This window comes from Gracilinanus agilis, chromosome 2 (genome assembly GCF_016433145.1).
Source record: "Gracilinanus agilis isolate LMUSP501 chromosome 2, AgileGrace, whole genome shotgun sequence".
Taxonomy (NCBI): domain Eukaryota; kingdom Metazoa; phylum Chordata; class Mammalia; order Didelphimorphia; family Didelphidae; genus Gracilinanus; species Gracilinanus agilis.
The window spans coordinates 528,645,488-528,672,719 of record NC_058131.1 but is presented as its reverse complement, the minus strand read 5'-3'; the positions used below and the strand labels follow the sequence as shown (position 1 = coordinate 528,672,719).

The 27,232-nt window shown below is 49.9% G+C and overlaps 2 protein-coding genes across 3 annotated transcripts; both read left to right on the top strand.

Annotated features, from left to right (window-relative positions):
• The first annotated feature begins 883 nt into the window (after nucleotides 1-883).
• DLL4 (delta like canonical Notch ligand 4) lies at nucleotides 884-10,723 on the top strand. Its single transcript, XM_044665121.1, has 11 exons — nucleotides 884-1,235; nucleotides 1,369-1,641; nucleotides 2,024-2,081; nucleotides 2,971-3,234; nucleotides 3,712-3,772; nucleotides 3,879-4,009; nucleotides 5,549-5,718; nucleotides 5,997-6,216; nucleotides 6,726-7,446; nucleotides 8,268-8,376; nucleotides 9,184-10,723. The coding sequence occupies exons 1-11, from the start codon at nucleotides 1,170-1,172 to the stop codon at nucleotides 9,187-9,189; spliced, it is 2,079 nt and encodes a 692-aa protein (XP_044521056.1). The 5' UTR covers nucleotides 884-1,169; the 3' UTR covers nucleotides 9,190-10,723.
• Nucleotides 10,724-23,977: 13,254 nt separating this feature from the next.
• CHAC1 (ChaC glutathione specific gamma-glutamylcyclotransferase 1) lies at nucleotides 23,978-26,784 on the top strand. Of its 2 annotated transcripts, XM_044662200.1 has the most exons (4): nucleotides 23,978-24,332; nucleotides 24,732-24,767; nucleotides 25,428-25,478; nucleotides 25,605-26,784. In XM_044662200.1, exons 1-4 carry the CDS (start codon nucleotides 24,102-24,104, stop codon nucleotides 25,827-25,829), a joined length of 543 nt encoding a protein of 180 aa, XP_044518135.1. In that variant the 5' UTR covers nucleotides 23,978-24,101; the 3' UTR covers nucleotides 25,830-26,784. The 2 variants fall into 2 exon arrangements, with proteins under 2 accessions (XP_044518135.1, XP_044518134.1); XM_044662199.1 differs by having other exon boundaries at nucleotides 25,428-26,784.
• Nucleotides 26,785-27,232: the final 448 nt, after the last annotated feature.

Genomic DNA, 27,232 nt, shown 5'->3' with positions numbered 1-27,232 from the left:
CTCTAAGAGCCCAGGGGCTGGAGCTGGGCCCAGGTGAGAGGAGCTGGGGGCAGGGGCTGGACCGGCCTCTCATTAACATACAGCTGAGGACGCGCCCCTTTTCCTCCCTCTCCCACCCAAGAGCCCCTCCCCCACCTTAGGGACTACGCGCCCCAGAGGATGGCACGCGCCTGCCGAGGGCAGGCAGGGGGTAGGGGGCACGCGCAGAACATCTCTCCCCACCCCCCACCCCCAGCTCCGAAGCAGGATTAGTAATCTAAAGGTTAACTCGCCTGAGGTTCTTGTCACATATGGAGATAGGGAAAGCTGCAAGCCTCTTCCTCCCCCAACCCAGTTTCTAAGGTTCCACTCCAAACCTCTGGAAAGGAGGTGGGGGTTGAGGTCTACCCAGCTAAGTCACTGGTTTCGCTTTCCCGAAGTTTGTACTTTCTACCTGTGTAAGGGATGCAGGTGACCCAGGGCTGGGCAGGGACGCACCGCCCACGGGGACTCCCCAGTCTCTTGGCCCCGTGGTCATCCGGGAACTCCCCTTTCCTCTCTTTTCTCCCTCTTCATCCTCCCCCCTCCCCAACCCACTTTATTTCTCTCTCTTCCCCAGCAAAAGATAAAATTGGAAATCTCGAGTCCCCAGACCTACAGCTCCTCGACTGCCAGGCAACCTGGGCTTGGGGTGGGGGCGCAGGAGGGCGGGGGCGACGGAGGCAGTGGCGGCGGGGGCGGGGGCTCGCTCCCGGAGGCGCTGGGCTCTGCTGCGAAGAGAGGCCGAGAGGGGAGGGGAGAGTGACCAACTGAGTCTGAGTGACAGGCCAGCGAGGATAAGCGCCAAGTATATATAAGGAGGGCTCTGGGGCGCGCAGGTTCCAGTCCCAACGCTGCGCACAGACTAGGGAGCAGCTGGAGTAGGCGCTGCCTTTCCTCCTCCGACTGACTCCGAGGAGTTAATACCGGGCGCCCGCCCTCCCCAGGATTACACCCCCGCAAGGAGAACGTTTTCTTGTCCGCCCGCACCTGGATTACCTGACCCCCCTCAACCCCGCCGTCGCTGAAGCTTAGATTATAAGTGAAGGAGCCAGAAGAACCAGAAAGGGCGCACCCCTGAGCAGAGGAGCCCCGACAGATAGCAACCCGCTGCCCGCAGGCAGGCAAGCAGGAGAGCGGAGCCCCGCGGGATGGCGGCCGCCTCCGGGAAGCTCTCCCACTGGGCGTTGCTGTTGCTGGCGGCGTTTTGGCAGCAGGTAAAGTCTCCTAGGAACCGACCCCTCTCTTCCCGTCCTGGCCCCTGAGCCGCTGACTGACCGTGCCTCTCTTTTCTCCTCTCCTTCTCCCTTCCCTTCCCTTCCCTTCCCGTCCCGTCCCGTCCCTCTGTAGCACCGGGCAGCCGGCTCGGGAGTCTTTCAGCTCCAGCTTCGGGAATTTGCCAACGAGCGAGGCGTGCTGGCCAGCGGCCGGCCCTGTGAGCCCCACTGCCGGACCTTCTTCCGCATCTGCCTCAAGCACTTCCAGGCAGTTTTGTCGCCTGGACCCTGCACCTTTGGCAGCGTCTCCACGCCGGTGCTGGGCACCAACTCTTTCGCCGTCGGAGAGGAGAGCCGTGGAGGTGGCGGAAACCCGTTACAGTTGCCGTTTAACTTTACCTGGCCGGTGAGCGCTCGTCCCCAGTCTTGGAAAGCCTTGGAGGAGGCGCCCCCCTCCCCCTTTCTGGTCCTAGATTTTTAAATCCTTGAACTCTCCAAGGGAGTGGGGAGGAGGAAAGAAATGCGTTAGCGCGTGAAGCTAGGAGAAGAGGCCGCCTCTCTCCGCCCGCTCGCGCACTCCAGCAAACCCGTTATGTTGACCTGGGGCGCTGTAATTGTATCCCGCAATTAAGTTAATTAAACCGGCTGCCGTGCGGCAGCCTCCCCCTCCTACCCTCCTTTGCCTCTCTCTCCTCATCCCCCCCTCCCCTTTCCCGTAGGCAGCCCTGCTCCTCCCCTTCTCCAGGGCTCACTCTGAGCTCTCTCTCCTTTTCCTACCATCTCCCCAGGGCACCTTCTCGCTCATCATTGAGGCCTGGCACGCGCCGGGGGACAACCTGCCACCAGGTGAGAAGCAGGTTCTGAGGCCACTGGGGGGCGATAATGCTCAGCACGTAGCTGGGGGCCCGAAGGGTTAACTTGGAGACAGAGGGGGAAACAACGTGGTGATGGTGGTGGTGGAAGTTGTTTTTGTTTTTTTGTTTTTGTTTTTTTAGTGGTGGTGGTGGTGGGGGGCAACAAGAAGGTCGTAGGTGGTGTGAGCCACGGCTGGACTGCTTCTCTGGGACTAAGAAGCTGCGCCCCTAGCTGGTCGCTCTGATTCCGCCCGCTCCCTAATCTCTAGCACAATTGAGTTTCCTGCGGGTTATTTTTGGCGTGGGAACGTGGGGAGCATGGCGGTGAGAAAGGCCAGTGGTTGCCAGCGGCACTGACGGGCCCCTTCCTGTATTTTACACCTTTTGCGAATTCCGCTCTTTTGGAAAGGGAATAATGGCTTTGGGATGTTGTTCTGACACAGAGGAAAAGGATATTTCAGTAGCACAATTCTCACTTTGAAAAGGGGATAAAAGAGCCCAACACCCTACTTTTTCCCCCGCCTCTCACTATGCAGAGCTAAGGGCTAGGGCACCTATGGGAGCTTGCTGTGCCTTACCCAGGAAGCATGGAAAACTATTTGCTTCTTTGATTTCATGGGGGTTCCCCCCCCTTATGCCTTCCTCCCCTTCCCCACAAAGACAGCAACATTTAAGTTTGTATTTGGCTCATTGGGAATTCCCTGGTAGCAGTAGCCCTGTCCATCTTTTGGAAGAAGTAGCAGTGGAGGTGTTTGGGCTCCTGGGTTCCTATGGTTTCTCATTCATAGCTTCACTCTGACCTGCCTAAGGAAGGACTGTGATCCACCAGCCTGGTCATGGACATATGAGGAAAAGGGACTTCTTTTTTTTTTGCCTTTCAGAGCCCCTTCCTACAGATGCACTTATCAGCAAGATGGCCATCAAAAGACCACTGGCTGTGGGTGAGAACTGGTCTCTGGATGAGCAGAGTGGGCCCTTCACAAGGCTCCGATACTCCTACCGAGTCATCTGCAGTGACAACTACTATGGAGATAGCTGCTCTCGGCTCTGCAGAAGCAGAGATGACCACTTTGGCCACTATGTGTGCCAGGCTGATGGCAGCCTCTCCTGTCTTCCAGGATGGACTGGAGAATACTGTGGCCAACGTAAGTATGGAGATCCCCTTCCTACTCCAGATCTCATGAAGACAAAAGAGATATTATGGGCTCTGGCTCATGTCTTTCCTTCAATGGCAATTTTGGTGAAGCCCTATCCTATTAGACCTTTTGGGAAAGCCCCTTGGCCTGGCTCTGTAGCCTACAGCCAGTATAACACAACCTCAGGCAACTTATCTTAACCTTCTAGGCCTTTGGGTTGACTGGCTGGGACTCCCTAGCTTTGACCACCCTTAAGACCTTAGACAAGTCATCTAACTTGAGTAATAGTAATCTGCCACCACCCACAGCCCAACCCTATTCCTCTGATCCTCGGCTTACTTTCCTGACCCCTTGTAATACTTGCCTTTTGAAGCTCTTCCTGCATTAGCTGCTGGGGTCCCCAAGGTCAGGCATCAGAGAGCTTGGATTTTGATGCCTACTTGTTGCCAAGACACATATTCACATAGCCCTATCTTCTTTCCTCAGCCATCTGTCTGTCAGGCTGCACTGAGCAGAATGGTTATTGCAACAAACCCGGGGAATGCCTGTAAGTAATTTCAAAAGAAGTTGCTGGGGGGCGGTGGGTGGAATCCATGGAGACTGTTCCACCATTGCTTCAATGTGCCTCACGCATCTTTATTCCCATTCCCTAGTTGCCGACCAGGCTGGCAGGGCCGGCTGTGTGATAAGTGTATCCCCCATAATGGATGTCGACATGGTACCTGTAGCATCCCTTGGCAGTGTACCTGTGATGAAGGCTGGGGTGGCCTCTTCTGTGACCAAGGTAGGTTCAAGAGAAGAGAAGGAGGTCTTTTAGAAGAAAAGAGGAGTGGCAGATGGGGGCAGGGAAGAGAAGTGTGTCATAGCCAGTGCATTCACCACATCCCTGGGTTGTTACCATCCTGTGTGGTTTCAAGATAGGCCAAACGTGGGGCAGCTGGGTAGCTCAGTGGACTGAGAGTCAGGCCTAGAGACGGGAGGTCCTAGGTTCAAATCCGGCCTCAGACACTTCCCAGCTGTGTGACCCTGGGCAAGTCACTTGACCCCCATTGCCCATTCTTACCACTCTTTCACCTAAGAGCCAATACACAGAAGTTAAGGGTTTAAAAAAAAAATTAAAAAAAGATAGGCCAAACGTATCTTGCTGCTTGGGTTTCATCAGGCCTCTCCAGCACAGATTCCTGAGTTTTCCTCGACCTAGTGAATATGTGTAATGGGCTTTTATACTTTCAGTTGGCTGTACCAGACTTCTCTTTTATGTCCTCCTGTGTATTGGTAGCTAGAGAGGGTGGAAAGCCATGTGATTGTTGCCTTTTGGGGAAACCAAGCTTATAAATACCAAGGCAAGGCTGAGTAGGGAGGGGAGTGGGGGATCATGGTTCCTTTTCCCACCTGGGGTAGTTATCTATTAACCCCCTAGGGTGTTTGTTCACTCTGCCTCTGCTGTTTGCATAATTCTCCCCTTAACAGCTGCCTAGTGGGTTTGTTCCCAAGACCCAGAAACTGGCTAGCTGTGAGTTTGGACTGGGCAGTGTACAAACACACTCATAGTCTCAAAAAGTATACCATCTTCTGTCCTCGGTCTTTTCTCATTATACAATGAACTTTGTTTTCTCCTGCACTGTGTCTCTAATGGTCATTCTGGAGACCAATAAGGGTCCTTGAGACCCTTAAGGGACTTTAGTACACAAGATACCTTTACTCATAGTCAATGAGTACTCGTTCATGGCAGAGAGAGGAAGTCTACTTTCCTCAGTCCAGATTATTTCCTGCTTAGCCAACCAGCCCCTAGGTGAGCTCCTTCATAAGTTTAGGTAACCTAAGAATGGCTACACAATGCTACAGTGATAGATCTAAGATGAAAGCTAAGGGTATGGTCACCAAAAAAGGAGCCTTGTACTTTGATGATGGTGATGATAATAGCTAGCCCTTCTGGAGTACTTTAAGATTTGCACAATACTTTGTTTATATTATCTCACTTAATGAACATATTTGAATATCTCCCTTCTGCTCTCCTTTGTCCTTGCTTGGCTGGACTTGCTTATCCTTCTCACACCTGGCAACCCAACAAAACTTGAAATTCAGTAGGCATCGACTGAAGGAAGAGGGATGTTTGACCTGTATCTTTAAAAAAAACAACAAACCAGGAGTCAGGAAATCTATATATGCCATGGAGACATTAAATTCATGGAGTAGAAGCCAGATTCAGACAGCTTCCTGAGGAGTTCAATGACTTTGCATTGAAAGATCTCTGTGTCATTTTGTTTCCCATCCCTCCCCGTTCTTACACCATTGAATCGATCCAATATTATTGCTTCTGCAGACCTGAACTACTGTACTCACCATGCCCCATGCCAGAATGGAGGCACATGCTCCAATAGCGGTCAGCGTGGCTACACATGCACCTGCCGGCCAGGCTTCACAGGCGTAGACTGTGAAGATGAGATCAGTGAGTGCGACAGCAACCCATGTCGCAATGGAGGCAGCTGCAAGGTGAGTGACCCTCATTGATTTCCAGTTCTTACCCTCAGAGCCCAACATGACCCAATGGGCCCAGGGAGGGAAAAAAAGAGAGAGTAGCAGATTTACTTTGTAGAACAGGCTAGTTCCCCAGCTGGCAAGTAGGGCCCTGCTTTGGTCCTGGGATTAGGGGCTCTGCTAGGAAAGCTTGCTTCTTAGGGTCTAGTCTGGCCCTTCCTGGCTTCCCTTTCCCCTCCTACCCTTCCAAGGCTAGTGTCTGACTCTGGCCACTGGGGCCTCCTCTTCCCCAGGATCAGGAAGATGGCTATCACTGCCTGTGCCCACCTAGCTACTACGGCCCTCATTGTGAGCACAGCATCCTGAGCTGCGCCGACTCACCCTGCTTCAATGGGGGCTCCTGTCGGGAGCAAGAGCATGGGGCCAGCTATGCCTGCGAGTGCCCCCCCAGCTTCACCGGTTCCAACTGCGAGAAGAAGGTGGACAGGTGCACCAGCAACCCTTGTGCCAACGGTGTGTCCCGTTTTCTCCCTTCCTGCCCACCTTGGGCCCTTCTGAGTCGCCCACTTTCTGAGACTGCCTTCTGTCGCTTGTCTAGGCCTGAGGCAGCACTTGGATGGGAAGGCAGTGACCAGTGGAAGACTTTCTTTGTAACCTAATGACAGAATGGGGTGGAAGTAGGGCAGGAGCATGGGATTGGAGAATTGAACTCAGCCAGTTGAGGGGGTGTCTTGGTAAAAGTGATGGGTTCCATCTATTTCGGTAGTCGGTACCTAATCAAAGTAGTGGTGGGAGAAAGGGCTTTGGGTTGGACATATTAAGTTTTATTCAACTTGTTCAAAGAGGAAAGAATGTGGACTGAATTCAGGCCAATATAATACTTGCTGAATTCATCAAAATGTCAGAGTGAGAGGCTGTGAAAGTCAGCCCTTGGGAAGTCCCTTCTGCTACAGGGACAGACCTTTTCCTACCTTAAAATCTCAAGCAAGGGCTGACCTAAGTCTCCCTTCATTTCCCTCCAGGGGCCCAGTGTCTAGAATGGGGTCCTACTCGTGCTTGTCGCTGCCGCCCGGGATTCACCGGCCCCCACTGTGAGATCAACATCAATGATTGTGCCCGAAATCCCTGTGCCCACGGTGGCACCTGCCATGACCGGGTGAATGCCTACATCTGCGTCTGCCCCCCTGGCTTCTCGGGCCGGAACTGTGAGCTTCGGACAGTGGGCAATGCCTGTGTCTCTGGGCCGTGCCTGAATGGAGGCACCTGCTACACGGGTCTCTCCTCAGACAGCTTTGTCTGTAATTGCCCCTATGACTTCACAGGCAGTCACTGTGAACTTCTGTTCCCTCCTACTGCATCGGTGGTGCAGCCACCTTCAGGTTTCCCCTGGGTGGCCGTCTCACTGGGTGTGGGACTGGCAGCCATCCTGGTGCTCCTGGGGATGGTAGCAGTAGCTGTGAGGCAGCTTAGGCTACGGCAGCCAGAAGCTGGTGGCAGGGAAGCCATGAACAACCTGTCAGACTTCCAGAAAGACAACCTTATTCCTGCCACCCAGCTGAAGAATACCAATCAGAAGAAGGAGCTAGAAGTGGACTGTGATGTAGACAAATCCAACTGCAGCAAGCAGCAGAAACATATGGACTACAATCTTGCCCCAGGACCTTTGGGGCGGGGGATCACGCTGGGGAAATATCCCCCTAGTGACAAGAGCTTAGGGGAGAAGGCACCACTTCGGCTACATAGGTGAGGATCTGCACTAGTCACAGGGAGATGGTGGCTAAAATGAGCTTTGGCTTTCCATGGTTTGGGGGTGGGGTCGTCACCAACTCCCAGTGGCTCTTGTTCCAGTTTTTGCTTCTGCTGGGGGAATGCTTCTGCAGGAAAGAAGGGAAGCCAGCTTAGGCTAAATGCCAGGGCAAAGGAGCATTTAACCATTGGGTTCTTCAGCTATTGGTTCCTGGGAAGAAAAGGGTTCTCAGGATCCTCATCCCTACTCTTTTTTACCTCTGCCTAGGCAACATGTAATGGAGATAGAAATAGTTGGGAAGACGTTGGGTCAAGACTTGTCATGGCCACATTCTGGTTATGTGACCTTAGGCCAAGTCATTTAACCTCAGGGGTTTAGGCAACTCTCTAGGACTATGTATGTGGCAAAGAAAGTTCTGACCTACATTGGTAGAGGGAATCCCCTCACCCAGAAGTTCCCTGTACCAGTGAAATCACAGATCCACTCCCTATCTCTTCCCTTCTGCAGCTCATCCTCACCACGTATACTTCTGGTAGGAATTTTAGGCTTTTCAAAGGCCCAGGGGAATCCTTCGGTCAGGTCGGGAGGGATGGTGAATCTACGTACCTGGAGCAGTCTTCCAGTCCTTCTTGAATTTCTCTTTTGGCCACATTGGGATTTCTTTGATCTTCAGCAGATACAGAATAAATCATAGGCATTGCTCAGTTCTCTTCTTGTGCTATCTTGACTCTTGCTTCCTCCTGACTTGTGAGTCAGTACTCTTTCTTTCTCCCTCCTTCCCCCTTCAGTTTTTCATACTGCCTCTTGTTCCCTGCAGTGAAAAGCCAGAGTGTCGGATATCAGCAATATGTTCTCCCCGGGATTCCATGTACCAGTCAGTGTGTTTGATATCAGAGGAGAGAAATGAGTGTGTCATTGCCACAGAGGTGAGCTGGGGGGTTTGGAATGTCCTCTGTGTGTGTGCGTGTGTGCGTGCTCGTGTTTCCTTCCTTATCTTCTTGGGCTCTAATGAAAACCCAGTCTACCTATCATCCAGCTATGGTTATCTACCATTTGCCTGAGGTCTCCTGAATGGGGGCAGATGTTAGGACCTGGCTTGGACAGGCAGCATCCAGTCAGTAGTTGTTCAGTCCCTGCTGGCCCCTTCCCTACATGGGATATGAAACAAGAGCTCTGGTGAAGCAGGGATGGGCCCCTTCCTCCTCTATGAGTGCCGGGTTGGGCCAGTCGTGGCATTAGGCCAACTCCCAGGCTCTGCTTCCCAGCTGCTTTCCATTCCTGCTTCCCCACCCCCACCCCTTTACCCCACCATCACATACCCTGCCTTCAGGGCCCTGGCCCAGCTTCTAGCACACAGATCTGTTCTAGAGTATGCCAGGCCCAGTGTCACAAGCTTCTGGATATGGCAGAGGGGAAGGGATCCAGATAAGAATCTTTCTCCATTCAATATAATAACTGAGCTTGGTTCCTTACTCTGGAGGCATGAATGGTGTAGTGAATAGGGGACTGGCCTTGGTATGAGGCTCATCCTGGCTTCAAAACCTGCTTAGTAGCTATGTAACCCTGAGCAAGTCAGCCAACCTCACCATGACTCGATTCCCTCATCTATAAAAGGAGAGGATTGGATGTGGTGGCTTATGGAGATTCAGTGATCCTATCTAGTTTTAAATGGATCATCTTATGACCCAGACTAACCTTTTCTTTCTTTTCCACCCATTATTTATTTCCCCTAGGTATAAAGCAGGAGCCTGGCCAGGATGTCCCGGCTTTGGCCCCAGCAGCTGGACCTTCCTACTGCATTGTTTACAATTGCGACCTGGATGGGGACGTTTTTTTATTATGCAACGTGCTGCTCTCAGGAGGAGGAGGGGACTGGGTGAACTGGACAGACTGTGAATTGACCAAGAGATGCAATATCCTTCTCTACCTTCTGGATGCCTTTATTTGGAGTCCTTCAAGTGGGGCTGCCACAGGCTGAAAGGGAGACAGAGAGGAGAGCAGAAGAGACCTCAATCACCTCTGCCTGCTCAGCTAATAGCCACGTTTGTGGGGGGGCTCAGGCCAGAACTCAGTCCTCCTTGGTGGTGACCTTTGGTGCTCCATGTTACGGGGAGCTGAAGTCTAAGCATCTCTGGCCCCCGCCAGCATCATCGGTGTTTTTCCTGAAGTGCCTCCAGCACAGGAACCTGAAGACCATGTCAACAGCTGGACATAACTTCAAAGGGAGAGAGGGAAAGAGAAGGGGCAAGTTTTCTGGGGGTGGAGATAAAACCTCAATAGTAGAGGAGTGAGGGGTGCTCCATTTGAGCTGGGGTGTAGGCCTGAAGGGAGAGGAGAGCTCTCTGCCCTGCGCCTCCAAACTACTGCATGTGGGCCTTTTTGACTGGTTTTTGGTTTTTCCCTTAATACCATCCCCAACCTCCTGCCTCAGTTTATTGAGGCCTTAGTTCCTGATTCCCCATGCCAATTATGGGGCCACTAGTGGTCAAGGGTAAAGGAAAAGAAGAGGGCACAACTTCCACCTCTCCTTCCCATGCGTCAGTCAATCAGATTCCAGCTTGCCTCATCGGTCCAATGGCCCTGGCACTAAGAAATCAGCCTGAACAGAGGAGACGAAGGGGCAGAGCTAGGTTCCTTGGGAAACAGGCTCTCGGTACCTTTGTCTTTGTGGTTTGACAGTGGCTACAGTCTCTTTCATTGGCTGAGTGATGTGCATTAGGCCAAGTTCAGTTACACTGGGTAACTGAGGTAATACAGGGGTGCTAGGCCCAAGTGAGGTGGGGTGGGAGTGGGGGGGGGGTGGAGAGAAGAAATTTTAGCCAATAATATTGCAAAACCTGAGGAGGATGGGGACAGTGATGTTGCCTGAATTCTCTTCCTTCCCTCTCCTTTATTTCTTCCCAACTCCACCCTCCCAAAAAACCCCTAACCTACAACCATCGACACTTACAGGGGCCTGATATTGCTCTCACTGTTCACTCCTGCCCCTTGGACCACTTTTGAAGCTGACTTTCAAAAATCAATAATATGGGGTTGTTTTGTTTTTGTAGTTTTTATTTTTGGTTCTAGTATTTCAATAATTTAAGAATCAGAAGCACTGACCTTTCTACATTTTATAACATTATTTTGTATATAATGTGTATTTATAATCATGAACAGAAATGTACAGAGGTTTATTACTTCTTGGGTCCTATCTTTGTGATGAGTTGGAATGTTTCCCAACCCCCCACCACCCCTTTCCCCCTTTAAACAATGCCAAGCCCTGCCTGCCAAGTAGTTGTCGTCTAGCTATGGTTTCTGTCTCCTTGAGTTGGCCAAGCTCTTCAGGGGTACACTGTGTGTGTGTGTGTGTGTGTGTGTGTGTGTGTGTGTGTGTGTGTGTTCTAATCCAGNTGTGTGTGTGTGTGTGTGTGTGTGTGTGTGTGTGTGTGTGTGTGTGTGTGTGTTCTAATCCAGGCCTTTGCAGACACCAGCTCGGGTCTAAACCTGTGTTTTCTATGCTTTGATCCTGGCTGGCTCAGTGGGCCTCTTCTCTTCCTATAAGAAAATCTCATCTGGTCATCTCTTTCTAAGTCTGAAAGAGAAGCAAACAAAGTAGGGCAGGCATTCCCAGCTGCTTCAGAGAGGAGAAGATGGCACTTTCATTTCCTTTCTTCCTTCAACTTGGCCCAGGACTCCAGACCTGGTGGACAACTGGGTGGGTGGTCCAGTGCATAGAACATTGGACTTGGAGTCCGAAAACCTTATAGTGGAATCCTGCTTTTGACGCTAGTTCTGTGTCCCTGGGCAAATCACTTAAGCTCTCTGTGCCTCAATTTCTTCATTCATAAAAATGGGAATAATAATAGCACTTAAATTTCAGAGTTGTGGCAAGGACCAAATGAACTAACATTTGTAAAAATGCTTGAAGCACTATATAAGTGCTAGCTATTAGTGCTATTATTGGAGCTTGGGGATTCTGGGTAACACCAGGGTGCTGCTTATACCTGGTAACTTTGAGGAGAGCTCTGCAGCTGGTGCTCCTTATGTAGAAGCCCAAGGTCTACCACCAGCCTGACTCCTATAAATATTAGCTTGCAGCAATTAGCACAAGGTATGGTATTTGGGGGTGGGATTCAGAGAAAGAGCAAACCCAACTGGCATGGATGTTTCTTCAGTTGAAGAAATGGAGAGGGAGGGAGTTTCCAGTCCTTACCCAGTTCCATCTTGCCATTCATTACTCAGGATGGTTTCCCCAGAACTGTAGTCCTTACCAGCAGTCCACAGTCACTGGAGTGAATGATTTTTTTAAAGGGCCTCAAAAAACCATTGACAAAAAGCTGAGCAGATGCTCTGAGCTCAGAGCGTGTCCCCAGCAAAGCAAAATAAACCCACCAGATGCCTCATTCCTAATTAAGTACCAGGATCAAACACAGGACCTGCTCACGCTCACACATGGCACTTAGCATTCACACACTGACCTAGGTACTGCTAGTGAAAGATATAAACACAGGTTAATGCTAATATATGCACACACAAACATGCACACACCCACTAGAAGATACAGTTGGAGACATACACCCTCTGGCCTGCTGTACACACAGGGTATCAAACAGGAAAGCAGCCAAAGTGCTGTTCCCACAGCCTTCACCGGCAGTGATGGGAAGAACAACACGACCTCACTCTTCCTGCCCAAAATGAAACAGGAAAGCAGCTCCCGGGCCATGGGGGGTGGGGGAAGCTGTAGCCAGGACATGGGGGAGAGATGACGAGGCTCCCATGTGGGGCGAGGACAGGTAGGACACCCGCAACCCTGCACGTCCACATAATAAGGGAATGTAAAATGCTACATCGAGCCAGGCCACCCAAATTAGAGGCTGACAGGCTTGCCTACATCTGGGATTTTGCTCTCAAGAGATATAGATGCAGCCACTCATGTGGTCAAGGGAGACTCCCAGAGCTTTGTCTGCCTTTACAAACGTATGTGTGTCTCTGTGCTTCTGTTTGTAAGTATCTGCCCAGAGTTTGAATAATGCCAAAAAAAAAAAAAAAAAAAAAAAGGATAAAGCCTCCCCTCTCATGGAAGGGACAAACATTGATAGACTTCTTTTTGAGCGTCTCAAGGCAGCCTTTATACAATCTCCTTTTTCACCCAGCTGACAGACACTAGCTGTGTCAAAGGGCAGGGAAATTGTCTTTATATAATCTCTACCGGATTTGAATTTCCTCCTACTCATTGGAACCAGCTCCTGTGGAAGAAGCCTAGTCTGAATTCCTTAGGGGTCCAAGCCTTTCCCTTCATCCATAAGGAAAACCAAAACTGGGCAAGGTGAAAAGGTAACCTAGGAAATGGTCAAGGTTTAAAAGTATCAGAGCCAAATCTGAGCTCTAGACAGACTGTGAATTGCTTAAATTTTTTTTTTAAAACCCCTTACCTTGTGAAGTCTTAGTAGCAATTCTAAGACAGAAGAGTGGCAAGGGCTTGGCAAATGGGGTTAAGTGACTTGTCCAGGGTCACACAGCTAGGAATTATCTGTGGTCAAATTTGAACCCAAGTCCTCTTAACTTCAGGCCTAGCACTGAGCTACCTAGCTACCCTTGCAAATTACTTTTAAGAATCCTGTGAATCATCTTATCAAAGCTAAGCTAGAATTCCCCAGAATAATTCTGTTCTTCAGAATTTTCCTTCCTTCCTTCTTTTCTTAAAACCTTTACATTCTGTCTTAGAATCTATACCAAGTATCAGTTCCAATGCAGGAGAATGGTAAGGGCTAGGTTAATTGGGGTTAAGTGATTTGCCCAGGATCACAAAGCTAGGAAGGTCTGAGAATGCTTCAGGATTTTTAAAAAACTTGGAGCCTAGAACCTCTTTAATGAAACTGGCAAGAGACATCCAGCCGTGCTTTTCAGTGGGAAATCTTCAAGATCAATCAATCCCTCCAAGGGCTAGAATTCTCTGGGGTCCCTCCTGCTGGAACCACAGTGAGGCTCAGCCTGGGCACTGTGAAAGAAAGAGGTGGCCCTGCACACTGAAGTCAGGCCCCTCCCCCCCTGCCTTTGGAGGACATGGAAGCTCCTGGAAATTGAAAATCTGTGTCCACCTGCTCACTACTTGTTCCTTCCTTCCACCTATGTCCCTAGATGGATATTTCACTTTATAAAAGTTACTTGGACTTGAAGTCCCATTGGTATGTAATACTTCAGGATAAAGAAATTCCCTCTATCACCTTAGGTTGTCTAGAATACTAAGAGATTTAGTGACTTGCCCTGGGTCAAGGCCAAAATAGGCCAGGGGGAGGACTTGAACGCAGGCCTCCTTGGTTCCAAAGGCAGTTCTCTATCCGATAAACCACAGCTGTCTCTCATAAGAGCCCTCATCCTGCTCAATGAGGGCCCCAGGAGTTCCCGGCCCCCTCGAAGTGACCCTGCCATCTTCTCTGTAGAGAAGCCCGGCTCTGGGGTTTCCTCCCAGCAGCTGATCCCAAGGGAGAGTTTACCCACACCTTCCCTCCCCCCACGTGGCCTCACGAGTTCTGTGATGGGAATGGAAGTGATTCACTCAGGGAACTATGACTATATTTCTGTCCTGGGGATGGGTTTGAGGCTAGGAGGGCCCGGAACTGCTTTCCCGGGGCGGTCCCGTCCCTCTCTCCTCCCCCCCCCCTTCCCAGCCTCCCCCACCATCGAAGATCGAGCCCGGAGCCTGAGCGCTCCCCGACAGTGGCCCGAGGCCGGAAGAGCTCGGGAGAGCCTTGTAGAGGCCAGGGTCAGCCTTCCACCTGCCGGGGCAGCTGGCGCGTTCCGGCCCCGCGGCCAGCGAAGCTCAGCCCCCGGAGGTGCGAGGAGAGTGGGGCAGCGCGCTCCTCGCAGCGCCCGGGCGGGCAGCGGGGTTGGTACCCGGGAGGAGAGCCGGGGCGGGGGGTGCTCCCCCGTTCCTCACAGCCCTTGCTCCGGCCATCCTTTCTTCTTCCCAACACCCCCCCCTCCCCCGAGTTCATTGTTACAGGCCAGTTTCCTGTTTGCTGCCTCTCGACCCCGGCTCATTTCCCGGGGCGGGAAGCGGTCGAAGGCCGCGAGTTTCTCTGGAACCGAAATCGCCAGCTTCTCCCCCGCCTCCCGGAGCCTGCCTGGGGGAGGGAGACTGGCCCGAGCCACGGCCCCGCCCTACGGCCGCCTCCCCTCTCCGACTCCACCCCTCCAGCTCTTGGCCTGGGGTGGCTCCGCGGGACTCCATTCTGGGGCCCTTTCTTCCTGAGGGACACCCGGCCTGGGAATGGGATTGGGACGTGGGGAGGAACAGGACGGCCTCTGCTGAGCCTGGCGCCAGAGGGCGCTGCTGCCCGCATTGGACTCGAGTCTGTGCCAAGGTGCCTTTGGCTCGGGAGGGACCTGGTGATGACCCAGGTCGCTGTCTTCCCGGCTTCCTCTTATTTGTTCCTGCGGGGCGGGGACTCCACCTCCCCGGAATCCCAGGACACAAGATCGCCTATAGTGAAGCAAGAGAAAAGCTCTCAGGCTCCGACACGCAGGGAACGTCAATGCCCAAGAGGGGGATTGATATGTCCCATCAAGGGCGAACGTCATTGACTGGAGCAGCTCAGAGCTGGGACACCGGAGTCTGATCTCCCAATCTTTGTCACCAGTTCTTTCTAGGATGCCTCCGGCTATTCCCGGGGTGTCAAGGCTCTATGTAGGGCAAAGAACCAGGAGAGAGCCCAGGCGCTGGTGTGGGAAGGAGTCAGGTCAATTCTTGTGGCCACCAGCGAACTTCTGTCCAGCTGGGTTGGCTCAGAGGCATCAAGCAAATCCAGGCCAGAAGTGAGACACCCAAGCAATGTGCAGGGTAGCGCCGCGATGTGATGGACTGTTTATCCTTCCACTCATGGGCACAGGTCCGGTGGAGGAGGGAGGTGTGAAGACTGTGTTTATTTAGTTAGCTCCCTGGCCCTATCCCTCAGTCCACTACATCTAATGCCTTTAGGCAGGCTGTAATTCAGGCCTGGAATTTACAGATCTTTTTTTTCTCCCTTCAAACCTTTACTTTTGTCCTAGTAACAATACTGTTCCAAGGCGGAAGAGCAGCAAGGGCTAGGCATTTGGGGTTAAGCGACTTGCTTAGGGTCATACAACTAGGAAGAGTCTGAGGTCAGATTTGAAAACCAGTGCCTCCCCTTTCTAGACCTGTCACCTAGCTGCCCGGGATTTACATGTCTTGAAATCTGATTTCTCTGCCCAGGTCTGCAGCCACTTCCTCCCTCAAGGTTTCTTCCATACTCCCAGCTAAAAGTGATCACTCCCTCATACTTGTTGGAGCATTTTGTCTCTACAATTCCTTTGCTGGCAGGTTTTAAGGTATGTTTTCTTGGCAAAGATATTGGACTACTTTGCCATTTCCTTCTCCAGCTCATTTTGTAGATGAGAAAACTGAGTGGAAGATTAAGTAACTTGCTCAGGGTCACACTAAACTTTTGAGGCTAGATTTGAACTCAGGTATTCCTGATTCTTTGCCTGGCATTCCAACCACTGAGTTGCTACATTTTACCTTATATCATGGGTGCTTATAGGAAGCTCCTGGAGGACAGAGATATATATTTTTTCATCTCTCTCTAGAGTCAAGATTAGTACCTTGCATATGGGAGGCATTTAAGTGTTGGGATGTTATTAAATCAATAAAGGGACCAGCCAGCTGGGAAACTGCTTAGGAGCAGAATTGCTTGAGGAAAGCCATGGGCTGTTGTCCCACTCCTTGTCTTCCTTTTCTGCTGCCACTGGCTCCTAGAACCCTTGATCTGTACTTTGACTATTTTTCTCTGCTACAAGCTTCGACAGCCACAAGAAGCAGAAAACCAGCAAGCCTAGGTTCTTCCTTTCTTCTGTCATGGTGCACTGTTGCCAGCCTCTTCTGCCGACACAATCACCTGCAGTAATTGACTCTCAGAATCTTTTGTTGTTCAGTAATGCCTACTCTTCATGACCCTATTTGGGGTTTTCTTGGCAAAGATCCTGGAGGTTTTGCCTTGTCCTTCTTCAGTGGATTAAACAAACAGAGGTTAAGTGACTTGCCCAGAATCACACTGAAGCTGAATTTGAACTCAGGTCTGACTCCAGGCCCAGCACTCTATCTACTGAGCCACCCAGCTGCCTTCACAACCTGCCTAAGAGCCTGCCCAAAACCAAATAGGAGGAAAAATTGACTCTCCCCTTCCTCTTTCTCATCCCTGTGGAATGATTTTTTAAATGCCAGATATACTGTATATGGGAGTTGAGTGGCAAGTCCTTTCCATGTACAAGGAAAAAAAAGTGATAATTGCTTCCTTTCCTAGAGCATCTTATCTGACTCTCTCCTTTGCCTCATCACTCCACACTTTATAATATTTCTGTGTGTGCCCCCTCCCCAAAACAAAATCATGAGAACATAACTGGAGAGCTAGAAGGGACTTCAGAGGTCATCTAGTCCAATCCCTTTATTTCATGGATGAGGAATCTGAGGCCCAGAGGTATTTACATAATGTCACACGTTTTAAGCAACAGAAAGCAAAATTTTAACCAAGGTCCTCTGGCTCCAAATCAATGTACAACTACAGTTGCCTCATTTGCGTACTACCTAAAGGCAGGAATTAATAAGTGTTGAATTTCTTCCCAACCAGAGAATCAACAGAGATCCTCTCCACCTTTACCACCTCATCCTCATATCCTCCACCCCACCAGTGTGGTGGATAAAAGCTCTCAGGGTTGGAGACCCAGGAGATCTTGTAAGGACGGTGAAGATTTTTCATGGTTTACAAACCCTTTTTATGGTCCTGACAGTATGTATGACATCTCTTCTGCCATATACTTCTTTTTTTTTTTTTTAAACCCTTAATTTCTGTGTATTGCCTTGGTGGAAGAGTGGTAAGGGTGGGCAATGGAGGTCAAGTGACTTGCCCAGGGTCACACAGCTGGGAAGTGTCTGAGGCCAGCTCCGAACCTAGGACCTCCCGTCTCTAGGCCTGACTCTCAATCCACTGAGCTACCCAGCTGCCCCCTTCTGCCATATACTTCTGTGTAGGTCAGTGATAAAGTCAATTCAATTATCCATAAGAGGTTTATACCATTGTAGCTTATCTTTGAAAATTGTGCTTTCCACACCCTTGGATATTAGATCTCTTTCTGATTAATTAACTTCTTTGGAGAAAACTCCATTTGAGGCACTTGGGTGGCTCAGTGGATTGAGAGCTAGGTCTAGAGACAGGAGATCCTGGGTCAAATCTGGCCTCAGACACTTCCTAGCTGTGTGACCCTGGGCAAGTCACTTAACCCCCATTGCCTACCCTTACCACTCTTCTGCCTTGGAACCAATACACAGTATTGATTCTAAGACAGAGGGTGAGGAGTTTAAGAAAGAAAAGAAAAGAAAACTCCATTTGACAGTATCTACTCTATGGTTTTAAATAACTTCCTTGATAATAACTTTTGGGGAACAATATCACCTCCTTGACTTAAAGGAACTCCTTTGTTGATACCTCCTTTGAAAACTGTTTAAATAACACATTAGTAGCAATTGTGTTTACAAGGATCTGCATGGAATTTTAGTCTGAAGCCCATCAGGAGTGGGGATATAAGAATAACTGAGATTTCCTCTTTTTAAACCAAAACATTTACATTAATCACTTTTTTTTGCCAGACGAGGAAGGTGTGAGCCAGACAGCAAGCAAAGAAAGGCCAACTGAGCATTAGTGTGAGGACATGCTCATCCCCTGGAGAGAAAAGAATGTGGACAGGAGTGGAACCAGGGACAGATTGAGTAACTGGAAAGTTTGCCAGCTTCTCATAGGTCAGCAGCTTCATAGAATGGCTTGTGAATTCCCAGGACATCAAATACCATCCCTATTCAAAGTACACAACACAAGAGGCCAGAGAGAAAAGATTTCTTAATTTTCCATCATTTTACAATATCTACACAATTGTTTCTCTCCTGAGCAGAAAGATTTCTGGACCTGAAGACAGGCATGACCTGGGTTTGAACTCCATTTCTGACTCGTAGAACTGATCCTGAGTTGGAAAGTAAGAATTTTTTAGAAGTATTTTTTGCAAATCTTATGGCAGAGTTTGAGAGGCAAGGTGATGTGATGGAAAGAGAGCAAGTCTGCATGTCAGGAAGACCTGAGTTCAAATCTTATCTATTACATATAATGGCTTTATGACCCTAGATTAGTCACATAACCCCCAAATTAGATCCTGGCTGTAAAGGCAAGCCCTGCTAGTTCTACCTTTGCAACATCTCTCACAAATACCTCCTCTTTTCCTCTGACCCTGCTACCACTCTGGAACAGGTCCTCCTCATCTTAGGCCTAGTCTGTTGCCACAGCCTTCTGGGTGGTCTTTGCCACAAGTCTCTCCCTACTCCAGGCTATCTTCTGTTCAATTGTCAATCTGATCTTCCTAAAGAACAGATCTGGAGGGGGGGAGGGAGGGAGAGAATTCCAGCCTCAATGTTCTTTGGAAAATGTTGGAAACTGTTTTTACATGTACTTGAGGAAAAAATGAAATTAAATTAAAGTCATTTAAAAAAACAAAACAGATCTGACCATGTCACTCCTCTCCTCCATTCAGTCAACTCCAGTGACTCTTCCCTATCACCATGAGATCAAATATGAACCCCTCTGTTTAGCATTCAAAACCCTTTGTAACTTGACTCTCTCCTACCTTTCCAGTTTTACTACCCCTATATATTCTGGGATCTAGGGACACTGGCCATCTTGCTATTCCTGGACCATCTTCCCTCTTCTCTGCATTTTCACTGGCTGCCCCCATTCCTGGAATTCTCTCTTTCTTTTTACATGCTGGCTTCTCTGACTCCCTGTAAGTCTCACCGAAAGTCCCATCTTTTTTTTTTTTTATTTTTAAAACCCTTTCTGTCTTAGTAACAACTCTAAAACAGAAAGACAAGGGCTAAGTGATCAAGGTTAAGTGATTTGCCCACAGTCACACAGCTAAGAAGTGTCTGAGGTCAGATTTGAACCCAGGTCTTCTTGACTCCAGGTCTGATGCTCTATCCACTGAGCCACCTAACTGTCTCTAACATCCCAAATTCTTCAAGAAGTCTTTTCCAATCTACATCAATGCTAGTGCTTTCCCTTTGTTATCTTCAGTTCATTCTCTATATCTCTTGTTTTTACATAGTTCTTTGCATGCAGTCACCCCCATCAGACTGGGAGATTCTTTAGAGGCCTTCTTGGTATCCTCATCACTTAGCAGAGTGCCTGACCCAAGTAAATGTTTGTTGTGTGACTTTTCCGAAGAGCTGAGGGCATCTCAAACTCTTATGTATTCACTACCATAAAGGTGATTGATTGGTGGAATGAGAAATGAGAAAGAATAGAGAATGCAGGGCACAGGAAAATCAATGGAAAATGGTCTAATAGATAGGCTAATAATCCATAAATTATGTCAAACTGTGCTGGGTGGATTTAGGACTTGGGGACCTTTAACATAAGTTCTTATGATCTCAATGTGGGCTGTTCTGGGAGCTATCCTATAATCCTTTTCTTCCAGGATCTCAGGATCTAAACACTTTGTCCACTACTTAAAGAAAAAAATTTTTTTATTTTAAAAACCCTTACCTTTGGTCTTAGAATCAATACTATGTATTTGTTCCAAAACAGAAGAGTGGTAAGGGCTAGGCAATGGGGATCAAGTGACTTGCCCAGGGTCACACAGCTAGGAAGTATTTGATTGTTCATTTTTGTTTTTTTAACCCTTAACTTCTGTGTTTTGGCCCCTGGGTGGAAGAGTAGTAAGGGTGGGCAATGGGGGTCAAGTGACTTGCCCAGGGTCACACAGGTGGGAAGTGTCTGAGACCAGCTTTGAACCTAGGACCTCCTGTCTCTAGGCCTGACTCTCAATCCACTGAGCTACCCAGGTGCCCCCCAGGTAGGAAGTATTTGAGACCAGATTTGAACCTAGGACCTCCCATCTCTGAGCCTGGTTCTCAGTCCACTGAGCCACCCAGCTGCCCCCTCCCCTTTTTCCAATACTAAAGTTGAAGGTGAGTTTTAAATTTTATGCTTTGGTGTTGTATGTGTGTGTTTTATCCGGTCGGTTTAATGCAAAAAAAAAAAAAAAAGAAAAGACAAAGAAAAAAGAAAAAAAAAGACCATGGGCAGAACGAAGAATTGCTGGGGTAGGTCAAACTCCAGGCATTGCCTCATGTACTAGTTTTCAACTTGTCGTCAGAGGACCTGTGACATACTCTGTGTGCAATCTGGCCAAGTCACTTTATCTCTCTCAGTAAAATGAGTGATTTTAGCGATCTCAGAGTTTATTTTCACACCAGACCTAGGAAGTTCCTGTACTATTCTAGGAGGCAGGGGGGTGGGGAAAAGTGAAAAAGGACCCCTGAGAAAACTATTTTGACAAGTGCTGCATTGAGTCAGGGTCATTCAGGCTATTAGGCTGAGCCAAGAAGTCCTTCCCTAGATCCCACCTAACCTTATCTCTAAACTTTATTATTATTATTTTTATGTCAGTTAAGTATTCTCAGAAGTCCCTCTCTCCAGGGGTGGGTAGGTAGCATAATGGATAGATTGTGTTCTTCTGTCTTAAAACTGATACTAAAACAGAAGCCAAGGTTTGAGGGGAAAAACATGTCTCCCTCTCCAGAAAACTCTTTCCCTCACTGAGAAGGGAGTTTGGATTGAAAAATAATGAAGGGGGACAGCTAGGTGGCTCAGGAGGTCCTGGTTTCAAATTTGACTTCAGACACTTCCTAGCTGTGTGACCCTGGGTAAGTCACTTAACCCTTGTTGCCTAGCCCTTACTGCTCTTCTGTCTTGGAACCAAAACATGGTATTGATTCTAAGACAAAAGGTAAGATTTTTGTTTATTTATTTTATTTTATATTCTTAAAATTTTAAATATTTTTCTGTGGTTACATGATTCGTGTTGTTTCCCTCCCCTCTTCCCTCTTGCCTCCTGGAGCTGATACTGACAAACAATTGTACTGGGTTATACATGTGTTATCATTTGATACCTATTTCCATATTATTCACTTTTGTAATAGGGTAATCTTTTAAACCAAACCCCCAATCCTATACCCATATAAACAAGTGATAAATCATATGCTTTTCTTCTGCGTTTCTACTCCCACAGTTCTTTCCCTCTGTGTGGATGGTGTTCTTTCTCATAAGTCCTTCAGGGAGGTAATATTTTTAAAGAAAAGAAATATAACGAAAGGGATAGGTTAGGACAAACAATCATTTTGGAGAGAGCCAAAACTTTGCATTCTAAATGCACAGTAAATACCAAACGAGACATAAATTATGCAGATCTCTGCTAATAATCAGGAACTCCCTTCATCTAGCACTTCTGCTCAGAATTTGCCAGGGATACTAGGCACTCTGAGTCCTATCTCCCTTCTCCTCCCAACCTTGTTTTCCTTTGTCAGATACACTAGTCCCTCTGCTCCTCTGTGTTAGATGACAGACAGATTACACGTGTCCGTTGTTCTAGGACCAGCTTAACCAAACCAACTTCACCCACCTGATAGGAGGCAGGTAATGACGACTTTTTTGTCCATAGCAACTCTCCAATGTCATCTACTAAGGCATAGTGAGATTGTAACCTATGTTGTACCAAGCAGCAGGGAATCAGAGATCCTTGAAGTCCTCTGGGGAACTTGCCAGGACTTAGCCATCTTATCTTGACTAAGCTTTGAGCTCAGTTCTCTAGGTCAGTCTACCCAGAAACCTTTCCTTCTCACCCAGATTTGTCCAGAATAATCTATGTCAGAGATCAGCCCCTTTTGGATGAATGGCAGGTGAAATGTCATCAGAGTTATGATTGTTTGTCCATCTACTGTACAGCCACTGGCTTGTACTGAATGTCCTTTTGGGATGCCTGGCCTGGGTGGGTTTCTTAACTCCTGTCCCTGAGGCTGGCTGTAGCTGCAGAAACCTCTGGGCCTGGTGTAACTAAAAACACTTCTGCTTCCTTCCATCATTCTTTTTTTCATGTATTCATGTTCTAAGTCTGTGGCCAGAAATTTGGGGGGAGCCTCCTTATTGAAACTGCCATCCCTGAAAGCAAACAAATGGCTCCTGCCTCAGCTGAGTCCTATGGAGTCCCAATTCCTGAGCCTGGAGGGCTCCATCTCTCCCATCCTACACCTTGAGCCCCTAGTGTCAAAGATCTCTTTCAGACTCCATTAAACTCCTTTAGCCGCTCTGGCTTGTCCTCCTCTACTCTTCCACCTACCTTCCCTGGCTCTAACTGGTAATCAGCTTCTTCCCAGGGTCTCAAACTCTTAGCAGAGCCAAACAGGTTGGTTACCAGCGTGTGGGGGCTAGGGAAGAGAGCTTCTCATCTGACAGACCCCACAATCACTACCTGCCTTCCCAGGTTCCAAAGGCCGGAAAAACCCAGTCTACACTTGACCCTCACGTGGTTCCGCATGCTTTAGCTCAGAATCCCTGGGGCTGCACAAAGACACCCCTTTCATCCCGGAAGGAACAAGGAGGAGCTCGAGGTTCCACCACCTTGACTCAGCCTACAGCCTCTGTAGAGAGCCCTTTACGCACCCCCCGTGACTCAGTTTCTCCATTTGTTCAGGAAGGACAACAGCGTGAGGCACCTGCGGGGAATGCGGAGGGAGACTCCGAAATCATCGCAGTGCTGGAGCGGGATCAAAGGTGTAACAGCGAACCCAGGCCACTTTGGGGAGTATTCTTGGACTAGAACACGTCGGAGTTGGGGGTGAGTAATAGGAAAACTAGATAGGGAGGGAATAGCCTCCAAAATCATGGGTGGAGGACCCCCGCTGCCGTCTCCCCTCCCCCCACCGCGATCCTCTGACACCGGCTGCCCTTGTCTTTGGTCAGCAGGTGCCAGGCCCAAGAGGGTGAAGGAGACCCACAAGGGGCCAACCGGCTGGCGCCAGGGTCCCCGCTCAAGTCCAGATACCTGTCTACCACCAACCCCTCGCCGCCGAGTGACCCTCGGGACTGCGGGGGCGGGCATTGTCCCGAGAGGCCCCTGCAGACACCGCCAGGAGCCTCCCTACCCCCTCTTCACCTCGCACCCCCCTTCCCCACCCCGTAGCCGCCTCCACCTGGCCAGCCCGACGCTGCCAGTACCCCAGCTTGGCCCTGGTCCAGTCTAGGCTGCATGTCATTTGAATGAAGGCCGCTGCCCTGTGTCCGCTGATCGATGCGGATGCCCTGTACCCGTTTGCCTGAGCCAGGCGCCCGCTGCCTGATGCAATCAACCCGGCTCTTTACTGCATGCCTGGGCTCCGGGAAACCTCCCCCGCCGTTGCATCATTCCTGCCAAGTTTTGACAGAGGTTAAATCAGGCCAATCAGTGAGCACTTGTAGACCGTGACCGACTACCGGTATAGCCAATGAAAATGCGGCGCGGCAAAGGGGATCAAGGAAAGCAGTCTATGATTGGTCCGTTGTGGCTTTTTCCCGCCCCGAGCGGACCGGCCCCCTAGGTTACGTGGGCGGAGCCGGCAGAGCGTAGGGTTTAAAGGGCCGCAGCGCCGGAGGTACAGCTCAGCTGTAGCAGATGTCTCCCGAGTCTCCATCCCAATCACCATCAAGATACCGACCCCGGGTCCAGTCCTGATCCTTGGTCCGCACGCCTAGGTCCCGGTCCCAGGCGTAGTCCGGACTCTTTTCGTACCCCGGGCATCATGAAGGAGGAACCGCCGACCCAGAGGACCCCACCCGCCTCGCCCACCCCGTCCTTGTCCTTGCAGCCCCCCAGGGAGGACAGCGACCCCCCAGCACTCTGGATTTTCGGCTATGGTTCCTTAGTATGGAGACCAGATTTCGCCTACAGCAACAGCCGTGTGGGCTTCGTCCGCGGGTACAGCCGCCGTTTCTGGCAAGGGGACACCTTCCATCGGGGCAGTGACAAGATGGTGAGCAGGGGGACAGTGCCAGGCTGGAGACATTGGCATGGGGGGTGGTGGTCTTTGAGAGCCCAGGGTACCTCAGGGATGATTGGCTGATGGATGGTTGAGTGAGACATTCTTCAGGTGCTGGTAACCTGAGTAAGACCCCTCCTTGGGGAGGTGCTAGTCTCCTGGGGTGGGGCTGATTGGTTCTCATCAGATGAACACATAGGAGGCAGCCCCATCCATCATCCCACGGGGGGTTTCAGCCCTGGGTCTTGGTGTCCGTGAGGCTACAGCAGGTAAGTGTGGAGTTTAGGAGTGTGGGTTTAGCTGTGTGGGAGTTTTGGTAGCTTCGCCCTAGGTTGATGCTGATTTCTAACTCAATCTCTCCTCTCTTCCCTACCTCCTCTCTTCTTTTTCCAGCCTGGTCGGGTGGTGACCCTTCTTGAGGACCATGAGGTGAGTATTGGTGACAAGGGAGGTTGAAAACAGGCAGAGCTAAAAATCCTTTGCTCAGGAGTGGGGACACATAGGACTTGGCCACAGGATAGATTAGATTAGATCTTCCCTGGTTTTCAGGGTAGTGGTAGGTGGTGTTGGTGAAGCATAGAGCAAGAGCAAGAGGGGAGACTTAAGGAACCCATTCTAGACCTAGAATCTAGGGCACTTTTCTAGTATCCTGGTCCCTTTTGGCAATCTGGTGGAACCTTTCTCAGAATAAGGTTTTTAAATGCATAAAATAAAATACACAAGATTACAAAAGAAACCAGCTCAGTTGAAATCATTATCCATTTATACATCTACATACATATGGCTGGTTTATACATAAGAATCCTTGCCTAAAGTAGCTTGAATAGTTGACATAGTCCTGCCTGGGGAAATGAATGCCTCCTGCTATAGATGTGAGCCTTACCTTGGGTTATTAATTGATGTACTGATGTTCTGTGTGATGCTTGAGTGGATTAGTGCCTGTCTCCCTAGAAGCAATAGTACTGATATAGAAAAGACAATACTGATGGGTTTTATAGAGCAGGGGGAAGGGATGTGATGGGTAGGGTAATTGTGGGGGAGCTATCACCATTGACCCTAACATGCCTTCTTTTCTTACCTCCTCCACAGGGCTGCACATGGGGTGTGGCATATGAGGTGCGTGGGGAACAGATCAGTGAAGCACTCAAGTATCTGGATGTTCGAGAAGCTGTGTTAGGGGGCTATGACACCAAGGTGGTGACCTTCTACCCTCAAGATGCTCCAGACCAGCCTCTGCGGGCCCTGGCCTATGTGGCCACCCCTCAGAACCCTGGTTACCTGGGGCCTGCTCCAGAAGAGGACATTGCCACCCAGATCCTGGCCTGCAGCGGCCGTTCTGGCCACAACCTGGAGTACCTGCTGCGCCTGGCGGACTTCATTCGGCTGTGTGGACCCCAAGCCCAGGATGAGCACTTGGCAGCTATTGTGGATGCTGTTGGTGCCCTTCTGCCCTGCTTCTGCCCCTCTGGCCAGACTTTGGCCATGGCCTGAGCTTGGGGGACCCAGAGCTCCTTTACCCACCATGATGGGGATTGACCCTGACTGTGGGCTAACTCCTGTTCTCATTTTCTTCTCCCACCTTCCCTCTATGGTGGACAGACTTTTAAGGAGGTTGTGAGGACTTGAGCAGGTCTTTGGTGGAGGTGCTGTGGTGGTCTTTCCCTTTTGAGCCCCTTTGCTGCTGTATAGAAGTCCCTTTCTTGTCTCCTCCTAATGCACCTCCTCTTAGACAGGCTCCCTCCACTCCCTTCCAATTCCTCATCCCATTCACTGGTACATGACTTGAAAATATATTTATTTTGCACCATGATGGTGTGGAGGGTAGGGGCAACAAACCCTGATCTAAGAAGTCCTGCTGAGCAGGGCTGGACTCATCCTCTGGAGCAGAGGGCCTCAGAACTGTCCACGGGCCCTTTTGGCCAAACTTCCCTCCTCTCCCCCTCCTTGCTGCTGCTATCACCAGGCCACCCAGCCTGGGCCCCCTTCTTGGTGGGGGAGGGGAACCCAGAGATTTGAAGAGCCCCTTTTCTTACTGTCCAATCAACCTTGTCCAAACTGAGCCTGAGATCCCATCTGCCAAAGCTTTGCTCCAGTTGGACACTACATACTGGTGAGGTGATAGGAGGTGAGCCAAGGAGAGAGAGGTTCTTGGCTGCCCCTATCTCACTATGCCTGGGGGCTATGACTGCCATGCAGGAGGACATGCCACCCAGCGTTCTTAGAGTCAGGGCTGCTATGGCCCAGCCGCTGGCGTTCATCTATCTGCTCATTCTATCCATGTCTGTCTGTACCTGTCCATTGGGCTATTTCTTGTAAGGGAGAAGGGCCCTACTTGTCTGTCTTTCTGTCTGTCTGTCAGTCAGTGTGTCTATCTCTGGGAAGCTCAGTGTTGTTGACTGCTGTCTTTCTGTGTCTGCCTCCTACATATAAACTACTCCATTATTCATACTGTGTCTAAGTTTGGTTCTTTCCTCAAATGTTCGGCCTGGGGGAGGCTGGGTGAATGGAGCAGGGTGAGTTAGGAGGGGAGAGCTCTGGCTTGCTTCCCACCTTTAGGGACCTAGAAAAGGAGCAGGTGAACAGAATCCACATCGTATCAGACTGTGAACTCCCAAGATGTCTCTGGCTATTGTGTGCATTTTAGGAAAAGAAATGAAAGGAATCAGAAGAGCTAGGACTCTGCTGCTCAGGGTCTGCAGAGGTCATACAGATCAGGGTTCCTATGTCCCCTGAATCCTCCCACCAGTCTTTGCTTCTTGATACCTGCCTACCTACCATGTCTCAGAGAGCTGGGTGTGCTCTGTGTCAGCCTGGCACAGCTGCCCTGAAGAACCTTCCTCACTCCCCTGCTTGCTCCCAAAGAAGGAAAGTCATGGCATTACTGCTAAGGGCGG

Coding starts and splice junctions, on each gene's coding strand:
- DLL4 (XM_044665121.1), top strand. CDS start 1,170: ATGGCGGCCGCCTCCGGGAAGCTCTCCCACTGGGCGTTGCTGTTGCTG. Junction 1,642..2,023: donor CGTTTAACTTTACCTGGCCG/GTGAGCGCTCGT, acceptor CCATCTCCCCAG/GGCACCTTCTCGCTCATCAT. Junction 2,082..2,970: donor GGGGGACAACCTGCCACCAG/GTGAGAAGCAGG, acceptor TTTGCCTTTCAG/AGCCCCTTCCTACAGATGCA.
- CHAC1 (XM_044662199.1), top strand. CDS start 24,102: ATGAAGGAGGAACCGCCGACCCAGAGGACCCCACCCGCCTCGCCCACC. Junction 24,333..24,731: donor ATCGGGGCAGTGACAAGATG/GTGAGCAGGGGG, acceptor TTCTTTTTCCAG/CCTGGTCGGGTGGTGACCCT. Junction 24,768..25,427: donor CCCTTCTTGAGGACCATGAG/GTGAGTATTGGT, acceptor CCTCCTCCACAG/GGCTGCACATGGGGTGTGGC.